We start from the raw sequence: 14854 nt of genomic DNA, 5'->3' as shown, positions 1-14854 counted from the left end.
GAGAGAAAGATTTTCCTATGTCTCCTGCCCTCACATATGTGCATTCTCTCCCATTACTGATCTCCCCCACTAGAGGGTGCATTTGTTATAACTGATGAGCATACAATAACATGTATTACCCAGAACCTATAGTTTCCATTAGGATTCACTCGGTGTTAAATATTCTATGGACTTGGACAAATGTATAATGACATTTATCCATCATTATAATATCTTTTTTTTAAAAAAAAATTATTTATTTATTTATACAAGCACTGGGTACAGTCAGAAGTGCAGGAGGGTGAGAAAATTCACCAGAGCCAGAGCGGGGAGCAGAGCAGGCAGAAGGACCGAAGTACACTGCTGAGGGGAGCAGCGGGCGGCAGGAGAGGTCTGTGCGCCGTGTGGGACCCTCCTCCGGTGGCCGGGGAGCAGCCGGGGATTGAACCGGCGCTGCCGAGGCTGCGGGCAGCTTCGCAACCCAGCACTCAACCGCTGCGCCACCAGGGGAGGCCCATCATTATAATATCTTATAGTATTGTCACTGCCCTAGAAAACAGCAGGACTTTTTGAAAAGGCTCTGAACAACCTATTTATTAGAGAGGACTTTATGAACAACTAGAAAAATCTTAGGGACATCTGCACCTTGGAAGTCAAACTAGAATAAAACTTCCTTCTCTGGGTTAGTAAGGGGTTAGAGGTTCTGGAGGAGTCCATTGGCAGTGGGCACGGCTGTACTCTTTGTGCTCTGTAACACAAAGGGGTGCCTTCATCAGTGGGACACTGCTGGGCAGAAGCTCTTATGCAAACAGTGGGATTTTTTAGTAGTGAAAATACACTTTCTGTAGTGTTGTCAGCCTGCCTTTCAGAGCATTGCCCTTTGTCTGTACCCATCAGTGTCCTCAAATGGAAAGAGGGGTTCCTCTTAGGAAAGCCCTGAATGTGTAAACAAGAGGTCACCAGCAAATCCCCAAAAGAGAAAACACACGGCACTTTGAATTATTTTTCCCTTGACTTTCAACTTGAATTGTGTGCTGTTTGCACAATTGAATCTGTTTCATCATCCTGTGTCTATTTTGCTTAGCTGTATGGCAGGTGAGTTGGTATTCTTGGAAGGAGGAAGGCAATAACCATAGGGAGATGCCAGTGAGGAGGGCAAGGTTGCAGATTCAGAAATGGCTCCCAGTGGTGTGAGCAGGGAGCTGCAGGGTGTCTCTGAGATGACAACACAAATGCTTTGCTTCAGTGAGGATAGACACACAAAGCATTTATTTCCAATAATAGGGTATCAGCAGCTTTTTGCATAAATAAACATTCATTCCACGAAGCAGATGAATCTGAGTGGATTCTCTTCCAGTGTTTCCATGTGGTTGGAGAGGTGTTCATTTCATGGTTATTGGAAAATAGTGGTTCTCAGGAAAATGTTTTTACCCACAAAAGTTCTTCACCTATCAGGTGTTCATTGAACAAAACAGTGAAGTATTTGGAGAAAATGGTGAGCACGTGTCCATTATTTGTGATGTTAGTGCTTACCCTGTGCTTCTTGCCTCCAGATGTTTCATGAAGGAGGGATTCTAGACCCTTCTTTAAAAGTTCTCATTATGGTAAAATACATGACATAACATTTACCATCTCAACTATTTTTCAATATACAGTTCCCTTGGTCACATATTTTCATGTTGTCATGCAATCAGTCTAGAACATTTTCATGCAAAATCTGAAAATTTATATATCTGAAACTCTGAACCCATTAAAAATAACTTCCCATCCCACCTCCCCCAGCCCCTATCATCCACCATTCTGTTTTCTGTCTCTGTGAAAGCTACTTCGTATAAGTGGAACCATAATACCATTTGTCCTTTTGTGACTGACTTGTTACATTTAGCATAATGTCCTCAATGTTCATCCATGCTATAGCATGTGTCAAAATTCCCTTCCTTGATAAAAGTGAGTAATACTCCAGTGTATGGCTCGACCACCTTTTGCTTATCCATTCATACTGATGAACACCTGGGTTGCTTCCAACTTGTGACTATCTGGATAGTCCTGCTGTGAACACCGTATACAAGTCTCTACTGAGACTTTCTCACAGTTTTGTTGGGCGTATTCCCAGAAGTGGGCTTGCTGGGTTGTATGGAAGGTGGCAGCTTTTAACAAGGGCTGTCTCTTTCCTCCCAGGTGCCTGCAAGAAGAAGACCAGCAGTTTAGAACCTCATCTCTACCAGCCATCCCCAACCCCTTCCCTGAGCTCTGCGGCCCAGGGAGCCCCCATGTGCTCACACACGGCTCCCTACCTCCCAGCCAGGCCGCTGTGAAGCAGGTGAGTGCCCCTGTTTCAGTGCCAGACTTCTTGACTATGGGTTCAGGATAGATAAGATGGTGCAGTACTTTGGGAAGAAGGGAGGATCGTTGTGGGATCTTTGTCTTACATCTTTTCCTTTCACTAGTATTCTTATTGCCTTATGAGTCTTTTTAGTTTATTGGCCAAAATTCTACTAAGTCAGGAATGTATATACTTTAAAAGGAGACTCATAAAAATGATAGGAAACAAAAAAATGAGCTTAAAGATGAATTTTATTAATTATCTGAAAAAAATTTACCACTTCATCATCTTCATTACCCAATGCGGTATTGTGATTTACAAAAAATATATTTCGAGTTTTCCAGACTCCTAGCTCCTAAAATCCTTGGGATTTACTAAGTTTTGAGAGTGATAAAAATTCTCCTTTGTTTTGTTAATGTGGTGAGTTTTTGAAAGCTGCTGTGCTGTCTCAGAGAAGGGAAAAGATGGAGGAAGTTGAATCAATCACCAGCAACTAATGATTCGATCAATCATGGCTACATAATGGGACGTTCATAAAAACCTAACAAGGTTGGAGTACAGAGAGCTTTCAGTTGCTGAACACATGGAGATTTAGGGAGAGTAGTGACCTGGAGAGGGCATGGAACCTTTATGCCTTTTCTCCTTATCTCTCCCTATGTCTCTCTTCCATCTGTTATTCCTGAGTTATACTTTTTATAATAAATATTCTAGTAAGTAAAATGTCTCCAAATTCTGTGACCCATTCCAGGAAAATAATGGAACCTGAGGATGGGGTCTTGGGAAACCTCTGATTTATAGCCACTTGGTCAGAAGCACAGGTGACACCCTGGACTTGCACTTGGCATTTGAAGCTAGTCTAAGGGCATGGGGAGGCAGTCTTCCCAGCCTGACCTCTTAACCTGATGGTCTGATATGATCTCCAGGTAGGTAGTGTCAGAATAATTGAGTTCAGTGATTGGCCACCCTGCCAGTATCCAAGAATTGCTTGGCAGATGTGGCAGAAGCCTCTTGCTCATATTTGAATTGGTCCCAGAATTTGTTTTACTCATAACTGTGCATAATGAAGTCTTGAACCTGGGCTGTCTCGGACGCCTGAACCTGAGTACCATGCGGAAGAGTGTCCATATTATCTTCCTGACTTTGAATATGATCTGCTAAAGAAGAAGACTGTTCACTTTACCCATTAAAGTAGTTCCTACTTTAAAGTAGGACTTTGTGGTGCATGCATATAGCCTTTGTCCCAAGGGAGGAAACTGAGGCACTTGCCCAAGGTCAAATAGTAATCTGTTTGTTTGAAAAGCACTAGCTCTGGCCAGCTGGTTGTAAGGGGCTGGACCAGGGTGGGTTGTATGACTTCAGAGGGAGACCCAGTGACACCCTAGTGTGTGTGTGTATGTTGGGAGTGGTAGTGTAATTATTATAATAAAAATGGTGACAGCAGCACCTAACATTCACTGAGTTATCTCTGTGTACCAGGTACAAGTCTAAGTGGTTTGTTTATTTATTTATTTATTTATATGTTCACTTATTCTTCAAAGCAATGCTAAGTATTAGGTATAAATGTTAGCTCTTTTGCACTTGAGAAACTGAGACCCAGCTGGGTGTGTAGCTGGGTATCACCGGTATGAGTGATAGGACTATCTGTAACCATTGTGAGCGGTGGGGCTGAGTGTGACCAGCCTGAGTAATAGAATTGAGGTAGGACCTGAATGCAGGATCCAGAAACTAATTTTAACTTCTTAAAGCTTCCTGGGACCTTGACGTTCTTTCTGTTAAACAGTGTGTTCAGTTTCTCTGCTTTTTTCTGCTAGAATCACTCTTTTCCTTCTTCCTTTACACTTTCTACCTTTACCGTCTTAAAAAAAAGTGGATATGTCCACCGCCTCCCCCCCACCCCACCCCAGGCCAAGCAAGGTCTGCACTGCTAGGAAAGAGACATTCTTCTCTGCTGCTCACCAGCTCCTGAACCCTCTCACTCCAGCTTCCCATTTCTAGAATAGACTGTGTTGTCCACCATTGAAACTTAGAAGGTGTGGTAAGTGTTCCCTGTCTGGGAGCCAGCACTGACTGGGCTGCGACACTTTGTCACATGCCTAAAGTACATCTGGGATGTCTGTGTCCCTGGTGACCTTCTGCTTCACAAAAGTGTCCAGACAAGCCATCTGTGGATTGGTCACTGAGCTGTTTACAAAATTATCCATCCTAAAATAAGACTGCAAAAGTCTTATCTAGTTCTTGTAGTACTTGGCAAGAACACAGGCCTCCGCCCCCATCAACAGTCCTGCTCTCTAAGCTGAATCAGGAAACCCAGGGATTCTGCCTGATGTTTTCCTTGGGATTCAGATATGTTCTCCATGAGAACATTGAATTAGTGTCTGAGTTTCTGTCACCAAAATTCCTCCTGCCCGTGGGCTTGGCTGGAGCAGGAAGGACACTTCGTACTTAGCACTACCTGTGCAAAGATGGTGTTCTTTGCTGCCTTTACCTGATTAAGGGACACCTTATTTTCATGGGTTCTGACTTTTGATTTCATGGGACATGCGGGTTGTTAGTGCTGCAGGTAATGATCTGGAGAATTCAGGGTGCCTGCCCGTCTCTCAAGTGGGAGCCTCTACTCATAGGCAGAGGGGTCCAGGGGCCTCCTTTATTAATTATCTGAGGAGAGAGAAATTTGATACACTTTTTCCTTTCATAAGAAGTCAGAGGAGGGCCTCCCTTGGTGACACAGGCGGTTGAGCACAGTTCTGTGAAGCTATCCGCAGCCTCTGCAGCGCCGGTTCAGTCCCGGCCAGCCAGCGAGGGTTCCACATGCATGGCACACCTCTCCTGTCGTGCCTGCTGCTCCCCTCAGCAGTGTATTTCGTCAGTCTGCCTGTTCTGTTCCCCACTCTGTCTCTGGTGAATCCTCTCACCCTCCCACATATCTGGTCTGTACAATGGTTCTTGTATAGATAAATAAATTAATTAAAAAAAAAAAGTTAGAGGAAACCTTGGGATCAGTGTCCAATCGGAAATTCCCAGGTGTTTACAAAAGTAGGTGACATGCTGGCAACGTGTTGGCCACCTCAGTCATTGGGAAGAACATGACCAACATGGGAAAAAAGAGTGTTTGGTACCTCTCTGGAAGGAAATGGGGCAGTAAGGCCATAAGAAGCCTCATTCTTATGAGACGGGAGAAAGAAGTACAAGAGATTTAAATAGCCATGCAAAAGGGAACAAACATGCTTACACAAACCAGTGCTAAAACATTCTGAAACCTCTCTCAGCTCAGTTCAGAGCCTCTCTTCTGTCTCTCTCTGGGTTCGTGTTTCCTGTGCCCCTTTGGAGACCATTCTCTGCAACTGGAGTGGTCCTCCAAGAGCAGCCATCATCCAGCTCGGTGCAATGCTGCCTCCTGCAATGCCACCACCTGTGGAACAGCCCTGTGGCTGCAGCAGACCCAAGACTGACCCCACCCCCACCCCCAGCACAGCTAGGAGGGCACTGGTAGTGGGATTAGTGACAGGAGAAGAACCAACTGAGCTGGGGGCTTTGCACCGAATGAGGGCACAGTGAGAAGGGAACCGGTTTTGAGCAGGGAAGGGGCCTCTGTGGAACCTGAAGCTGCTGCCACTCTCATTCTCCAGCCTCCAGAGCTGTGAGAAGTAAGTGTCTGAACCACCAGCCTGTGGTACTGTGCTATGATTGTCTGAGCCCCTTCAAATAGGGGAGGAGCTGAATTTTATGTCGGCATCCTGAGTCTCCAGTGTAAACTGAGTGAAGGGAAGCAGTCCTCTCAACTAGGGATCACCACATGGAGGAGGAGCCACCGACAACCCAGTTCTTCCACCTGACTGACCTTTGCCCACCTTGGACTTAACCACTTCAGGCCTCCCAGGTTCTGCATCTTCCCACTTGTGTGGGGTCCTGCTCCCACCCCTGGCCCACAGGAAAACTACCCCACCCTCCACCCCATGGTTGATTCTGGCAGCTCTGTCCCCCATGGACATTGCTGGAAGTGTCACACTCATCCAGAGCCCTCGAACCCAGCACAATTCCAAACCCTAATGACTGCCCCCCTGCCTTACTTAAGAACGCTTTCTTGTGGGCTACTGGATGAGGGCAGACCTTGACTTCCAGAGTCTCAGGAAGAAGCCACAAGTGCTTGGGGACAGGTAACTGTTCAGGCTTTCCCAAAGGCACTCTTGAGACCCAAGCACTCCACCCTGCCATTTGCTGTCTTTTTTTTTTTTTTTTTTTTAAAGATTTATTCATTTACACAAGAACCGGGGTACAGGCCAGATGTGCAGGAGGGTGAGAGGATTCACCAGAGACAGAGTGGGGAACAGAACAGGCAGACTGACTGAAATACACTGCTGAGGGGAGAGGGGAGACAGGAGAGGTCGCGACGGGAGAGGTCCTCTGCACCATGTGGGACCCTAGCAGGTAGGCCGAGATCAAACTGGCACTGCAGAGGCTGCAAATAGCTTCACAGCGCTGCACTCAGCTGCCTGCGCCACCAGGGGAGGCCCTCCATCTGCTGTCTTAACTGAGACTCAGCTTTGCAGATGTCAGTCAGGAAGCATCCCTGCTTGATGGGGAGGAGGGGATGGGAGGGAGGTTGTGAGTATTGGTGCTCTGGTAGCCAAGTAGAAGGGGTGGGCTGCTACTACTACCACTAACCTGCTAAACGTAAGTTCTTTTTTGCCAGGTCTTGGGATGGAAGCAGTGTTTGCACTTTTACAAGCTGAACTCTCTATCTCTCTTTCCATTTTCTGAAACCACCATGAAAGCAGATTTGGACTTGTTGGCACAGGGCCTGGGTTCAGGAGGACACATGACTGCAGACTTGTGCCAGATGGACCTGTTACTGACTTGCTCTCCCAACACCTGGCATGGAGTTGACATGGATTACGGGAACTGAGATCCAAAAAGGGTTGCACAACTAGGAACATCAGCCCAAATCTAGAAAGGGTTACATTAAATAAGATTTAAAAATGGTATTTTGCACATGCACTTGGAAAAGCATCGGGGGGAAGGGCAGACTGTCAGCACTGAGAAAAGGGCTGTACTGACTACAAGTTCTGCTGGTCTTAGTGTGACCTTTCCAGAAAAGTGGGTTTGATTTCTCTGCTTTTCAGCTGCTTTGTCATGTTCTGTGTCAGATTTCTGTCCCTCTGAGTAGGACTCTGAACTCATCTCCAGTGGAGATGAAGAAAGAATCCTTTCTTCAGGTAGTGAGGGCTAAGGAAACAATGGAAAGTGACTGAAGGTTATTTGGAACACATGGACTTAGCAGCACACATGAGTAAGGGGCATCTCCTCTCTGGGTGCAGACCCGGAGCAATGACCAGATAGTGCAGGTTTATCTGGGCCCCTTATGGAGGGTAGGCCGTCCCCGTGCCCCAGGCCCTGTCGCTGAAGCACCTCAACTTGCTCTTTATCCTAGTGCCTCTGTTCTTTCCAGCTGAGCTGGATGTAGTGTTGCATCAGCCCCAGGACAGACCTGCCCCTTCCCTTCCCTCCTTTCCCTTTCATCCTCTCCTTCAGGACCACATAACCAGTAGTCCTTCAAAGAAACTTTTTATTGTAAATGGACAGATTTAATAAGTCAGAAGTGAATATGGATTGGAGGGAGATTTGTGAAGTGATAAAGGTTTGGACTGCATTCCTTTGAGAGTCTGACTTGTTTGTCCATAGGAGAGTCCCCCCAAAGCAACAGAATTAACTTCTGTACTCCCAGATGGGCAAGGAAAAGACTGCCAATGAATGGCATAATCTAGGACTGGTGGTCACTTGCAGGTCTTGGAGATTCCATCATGAAGGTCCTGAGTTTTTTTAACCATCTCTTTCATGGTGGTTACTGCATATTAAATTTTCACAGCATTTCTGTACCACAAGGAAGAGACACTGAGGTCCAGCCCAGAGGCGGAGGCAGGTTATGGCCTGGGTGAGTGCAGCCTCATGCTATCTCTACTGCTGCCCCAGCAGTGCTCAGTGTTGACACCCACTGTGCCTCTAGGAGGTATCTTGACTGCTGCCCATGTGGGCTGAAGCCCCTTGTAAATGCAGCACAGTGTGCAACTCTCTGCTGAGAAGGATGCTTTTGTAGTAGTGATAGAAGCTCAGGATACATTTTTGCATCCTCAGTCTGGAGCAAGGCAGAAGGGATAGGACACTCTTCCCCTTATTCCTTTCTTCGGTGCCTACTTCCTCAAGCAAGGCCCTCTGAAAGAAGGTTGCTCACTTCTTCCAAAGAAAGTCTGGTGCTCTCAAGTCTAGTCCAATGGAAGAAGCTGCTGCTTCGTAGTGTGCCAGCCTGAGGGTGGGGGTATTCAGTGTGCCAAACCAAGGGCTCTCAATGTACCCACTGGGAGGACTGCAGTGCCAGCCACAGGGGACTGCTGCTGTGTTCCTGGGACAACCTGGGACTCACTCTCAAACTGAAGAGCCAACACCACAGCCACTGGAAGAACTGCCCAGTGACAGGGAAACCATAGGGCTGAGCCACATTGGGTACCTCTTATGCAAAGGGGATTCTGTGCTTCACATGCTACATCAGGATACATTTGGCTGCAAGGAACAAAAGACTCGATAAGCTTCCATTGTAAGGAAATTTACTTATATAGTTGAAAGTCTAGAGCAGTGACTCACCTCCATCATGGAACTTGCATCCTTAGCCATTGTGGCCACTGGGCCAGATAGACTGCTCACCTGATGCAGCCATCCTATACATGGCCCGTGGGCAAGGAGCCTTTCGCAGTAGAGAGAGAAACTGAGGCAATGTGCAGTGTGTGCTGGCTCTGCAGGACAGTGTGAGTAGTGTCACATGCATGACACCAGAAACAGTCACATTTGGAGGAAGAACCATGAGCAGGCCAAGAAAGCAGATTGTAAAAGTGAATGTGTGGGGTGCTGAGAGAGGGATGGAGAGTGGGAGAGGTGGTGGCGAGGAAGAGACTTGGGGGGAGAGATGGTTGGGAGAGGTAGGGGGGCAAGAGCCATGGAGAGGAGCACTAGTTCTTGATAAAGTACAGAGGTACTAAGAGACATGCCTTTATTTATGGGTTTAAGGGCGAGCTTTAAAGGCTTAGTGGATTATTTGGGGTGGCTTTGTCATCCACTAAAGATTTTCATGTCGCCATATAATAACTTGTTACAACAAGTTTTTCCATTTGTTATGCAAACACAATTAGTCACATGCTTTACCCCATTACTAATAGTGCATAAATATCATCTTAGTTCTAATCAGCTTTTCTTCTTTGCTTAATTTTAAAAATTAATTTTCTGGAACTGAAATAATTGCCTTGCATAGGGTTTTGCATACACATTTATTAATGATCAAATTGGGTCTCCTGAGGCTTTAACTCATGAAATGACTGCAGAAACATGAGGCCATCTCTGGCAGTTTACTTCACAGTGGATGCTGTACCAAGTAGCGTGGTCTCTGTACCCAGCATGACTGGGTTGGCCCTCATGTTAACACTAGAGCCTCAGTCATGTCTTGGCCTCCACCCATTTTGCACCTTCAGCAAGTGATAAGATAATCTTAGCTCTTCTAAAATGTGCCCACATCATCTTTTCTGTGTCTTCAGAGAACATATTAGAACCCAATCCTCAGGAAACTTCACCAGGGACACCTCGAGCACTGTGTGGTGGACTGTAGCCCCCTGCCTGCATCCTGAACACTTAGGGCTGTGACAGGATGGGAACCATGGAGAGCTGTTCAGCTTCCCAGTGGGTGAGGGAGGATGCTGCTCTCTGTTGAAAGTCACTTGTGGATTTACCGGGGCAAGGGTCTGCTTGGATGCACATTAACTCATCCCCAAATTTCACAAGAAAATTCTCCATGTTCAGCATCCCTTAAACAGAAATCTTTCTCTTTTCTTCCTTCTGTTACCTGTATTCTCATGAGTGATGGGCGGACAGCTGCTCCTTTTCACCACCCTGAAAGGCTCCAGCTAAAGATGGAACCAGAGTTAGCGGCTATGGGGACGGCACAGTCAGTCCGTGAGCACTGGTGCTATGGCTCCTTCCAGGAGTTCTCTGTCCCAGACTTTGTCACCCTTTTCTCTGCCATCCCTCTGGGTAGCAATATCTGTGCACACGCCTTCTCCACAGCCTGGGGACTCTCATCCACACAGTGGAGATGGCCATGTGGCCTCTACCATGCCAGCCATCTGCAGTGCCAACTCAGACTTCTGTCTCCAGGAGTTGCCTGTCTCCATAGTCCAGACCGACCCACTTCTTCCCATTCAGTCCCTGCCCCCTGTCTTTGTTCCTTCTTTTTTAGAATTAGGTGGGGAGGGTCACTCTAATGGCTCCTTGTACTTTGGCAACCCAATAGTTGGTCAGTCATGTGGCTTCCTTGGACATTTTTCTAGAGAAGATACATAAATTATCTCTTTTGGTTTTTAAAATTATAGTACTATGTAAATGGAATATTTACTTAACATCTCTTGAGGAAGTTAAATCAAAAAACACAGAGGTGCTTCTTGGTGGACTCTGAGGGAAAGGCCCCTGGTGTGGGCAAACCCTAGTTTCTGCAACCCAAATCTCAACTCCACCCATTACGCCTGGAGGCTGGTGTTACTACAAATGGTCTTGGGAGCAGTTGTAACAAGTCACATCCAAGCATGAGATTTAAACCTAGGGCCCTAGCATCAAGTCCATTTTCTTTTCAATATGTCACAGTAATGCTCAAAAAAAAAATAAATCTTGATGAACCAAAATGGACTTTCACATAGTATTTTATTACTTAAGCAGGGGACATGTGAATTCAACCAAGACAAGAAAGCAAAACTTAAGAACTACACAAGTCTCATTGCTGTTTGTCATTTCTGCCATTGTGCCTGTGGCCAAGGACATCCTGTGACCTGGCTGGACTTGGCCCACCCCAGTGGTCCTAGGTGAGGCACCGTACTGGCAGGTGGGGAGAGAGGTGTATATGTAAATGCAATACTGCATAGCAATACGCTCAGCCTTGGAAATTTGTACAGGAACCTATATGAGTATAGTACACAGGTGTGTGTGCAGGTATCCAGGCCTGCTGTGGCTGCCCTGGCTGCATCCTTGCATGTCAGTCTACATCTGGATAACATGGCTGCTCTACAGTGTTCTCACTGGGCACCCCCTCAGCCCTACTGGCTCTGAGCTGTGGATAGTGGCTGCTTTTATCAACTGTCTGCACCTTCACTTTTTGCCATGCCTTTTAGAATGTCAGCTCTCTAAGCTGTGAGAAGAAACTTGCAGGTACAGGAAATTTAGGGACATTTTCATCCCTGTCACCTTGGAGATTCACACTTTATACTGGTTTTTGGAGAATCTGGAAAATCCACCCAGAAAAAGAATTAGAGTTAGCCTGGTGCTTCTCCAGTATTTTGGATCACACAACATTTTCTGTATATGTTCCCTGGAACCCACTTTGAGAAAGGGCACTAAATGGTTCTAGACTTTAAAGATGGACACTACTAGCCCTTTTCTAGATTTCTCTGGTAATGGTGCTGATGCTGAGGTGTCTCAGAGTCCTCTGAGGATTGCAGCCTGAAAGCATACCCCTGTGCCATGCCGTGACTCCTGTCTTCATGCTCTGTGTCCGCTCCTAAACCAGAGCTGCAGTGGCTGCAGGCAGTGTGGCCCACAGCAGGCCCCTTGATTACTACATTAGAGAAAGGAAGTCATTTCAGGATCCCAACCATTAGTGTTTCCCTGGATTATAAATACATCTTTGAATACAAATTATCTAAATTTGGAAGATGCAAAACTGATCCTTTCTTACATCATCAAGTATTTTTTGCTATCTGTAGCCACGAGGAGTGGGTGTGGTGTAAAACCTGAAAGGGGAGATCCTTTATCTCTAAAGTACAAATACCAATGTAGAAATGTTACCTCAATTAAAAAAAAAGAAACGGAAAAGCAAGTACTTGCATCATTTACACCTCTCAGAAAGACTCACTGTACTTTTACCAGAAATCTAAGTGGGTGTCCTGCCCATGTATGGGTTGGATCACATGGGCATACGGATAGCTTCATAGGTTGCATCTTAACCCCTTGTGCCACCACAGAAACCCCAGAAATGGTATTTTAAACTGGACAATTAAGAACCAACTGGGCAGTATTAGTTAGATAATTGTGTGATCGACCCCTCCTGCTAAGCAAAAATGTCCTTGATATAACCAATCTGCTTTTTTGTTTAGTATAACTTGTTCCTTCCCCCTTTTGTATAGTTCTCTGGTATGCCTTTCTGTCTGTTGGATTGCTCCACGCAAATAAATTTTTGCTCAAATAAAGCCTTAAAATTTTTAATTTGCCTCAGTTTGCCTTTTAATGCCAGGGAAGGGAGATGGGAACAGCACTGATACAAGAGGAAGCAGGAAGCAGCAACACTTTATTATCAAATTTGGGATTTTGGGAATAGTTCAAAATACCTAAGTGGGGTGGAATTACCATAACTGTGTTACAGCTTTCATGTCCTAAAGGTACTGTTAAGGTTAGTGTTAGTAGCTTTTGCTTTACAACACAACAAACCTGTAGAGGCTTCTGGACTGCATTCTGATGGTTACAAACTCAAGTAACACTTGAGCTGAGTGCTCCAGAAGGGTTGAGGGAATTGTGCTTATATAGGAAAAGGAGGGTGGTGTTTATACAAATGAGGTTGCATAACAAATGAGGTTGTTAGTTAGCTGTGAGTGAAGGAATTTCAGTGTTGGACTTGGCTGGCCAGTTCAGTTTAACTTTCTGAACATGGGGGACAAGGATAGTAGGGAGGCCTGGGGATACCTGGGACTACCAGGTTTTTTCAGCTCTGATTTTCTAGCTCTGATGGTTACCCAGGCTGGGGTTGGCTCCATGTTTGTTTTTCTTATTTTGCTTGTCATAGGGTGACCATTGTATTTCACACCAGTAGTAATTTAGTAATTTTAAAAGAAAAACCCATCTATTTCCCTTTGCTCATAATTTATCTTCTCCCACTATATTTTGTATGGTTTCAGTCAAGTAAATATAATTTTGTGTATTTTTTTATTTAATATACCATGAGTATTTTTTGTGCTTCTGACATAAAAAGAACACTTTAATAGTGTATAGTGATATTGGGGAGTATTTGTGCCAAGCTTAGGTATTGTGCTGTGGCTATACATTTGCATAGATTTCTAGTTACCTGCGCTGCAGATAATGATTCCTTGAGTGACTACAATGTAATTTTTGTCACATTTTGAATTCTTTCTCTCAGGGTACATCACAGGAGGCAAAGACTAGATTCTTTGACTAGGAATCTAGTCAAAGATTGTGTAGCTTTACAACTCCAGATACATGTTGCAAGCAATGATTTGTGATGACCTGTTTGATTACCATGCTCAGGAATACCTGTCAGGGTTTCTGAGCCCTGACTGCACACCAGAGTCATCCTCCACACCAGGCAGTTGCCCCATCCTCTAGTGAGGGGGTGGCTGGAGGCCCCTGGTGGTAGCACGGTATTGCCCTGCTGGGGTGACTCCAGGTCGTTGTATGATTCCCTGAATGGTGATATGGTCCTGCCCTGCCTTAGTGGGTTGAACTCACACAGCTACTTGAATCTTTAGAATCCCACAGCCACCTTAGCAACTCCTCTGCTATTCCATGGTGGTTTGTGGGTGCATAGTGATGGCCTAACAAGGTTAGCCTGCAAGGTTACCTTGCAGTCACCACAAAACAGAAATAGGTATTCAACTCTGTCTGCACATAATTTTCCCATGCTCCATGTAGAGTTTAGCCATGTCTGTGGTATATCAGGTAGATCTCTATGTGAACAGAGAAAAAAACATGACTTAGAGGATGAACTCAAGTTTACTTACCCTGGCTGGCCAGTTCTGCCCCTGCTCAGGCCACTCCAAACAGGTTTGGACTTAGGGCTCAGTATCCTTCTGAAGCCCCCCTATTTTTCAGCTCCCCCCACATACTTATTGTCTCCAGTCTGGGAAGAATACTCAGGAGTAGGTATCAGAGTGAGGAGTGGCTAGCAGGGTCCTGAGACCATGTGTCCAAATCCCATACTTCTAAGCATAAGGATTTACCCTTGATATCCCTATACTGTATCCCACAGACTCAACTCTCGCCCAGGTCACAGTAGGGCAAGAAGATACTGGCCTTGCTTTGCTCCCTCCCATGGACCCATTCACCATTACATTTAGGTAGATCCATATGTGGACACTGGGTGCTGGTACTAGGGCCAGCCAAGCAATAAGGCAGTATTCTTAGAAGCCCATGACCTAGACAGATACTGTCTGGTCCTCAGGGACACTGAATCCCCACTGGTTCTGTAGCTTGGAGATTGTAGTATGCAGGGAAAGCTCTCAGCCAGCATGCTATCAGAGGAACTGAAGGATGAAGAACAAAGAATATTTCAGAATAGGGAGCATGGACAGTTTGGGTAGAGCACTGGCTACCCAGGGATAACTCAGAGAAGAAGGAGGGGTTTACTGTCTGGTAGGAATTTGATCTCAGGGACAGAGGAGACTATACAAAACAGTGTAGTAGAGGACTGCAAAATAGATTTGTGTTTTTATTTAGTTGTTAGTAAGAGCACAATCTTTTTTT

At 45.6% G+C, this 14854-nt stretch overlaps 1 protein-coding gene across 7 annotated transcripts in view; it reads left to right on the top strand.

The window, feature by feature from the left end:
- GRB10 (growth factor receptor bound protein 10) overlaps window positions 1–14854 on the top strand; it is a 196909-nt gene that overhangs the window by 131967 nt on the left and 50088 nt on the right. For all 7 annotated transcript variants that reach the window (XM_054695876.1, XM_037493465.2, XM_054695874.1 and 4 more), the window contains one exon: window positions 2158–2299. In XM_054695876.1, coding sequence (XP_054551851.1) covers window positions 2158–2299 — 142 coding nt within the window. The remainder of the gene's footprint in view (window positions 1–2157; window positions 2300–14854) is intronic.

This window comes from Talpa occidentalis, unplaced genomic scaffold, assembly GCF_014898055.3.
Source record: "Talpa occidentalis isolate TD23 unplaced genomic scaffold, MPIMG_talOcc4v2.1 talOcc4.10, whole genome shotgun sequence".
NCBI classification, from domain to species: Eukaryota; Metazoa; Chordata; class Mammalia; order Eulipotyphla; family Talpidae; genus Talpa; species Talpa occidentalis.
Note: the sequence above shows the minus strand (reverse complement) of the source record. Positions and strands in the feature narration are given on the sequence as shown.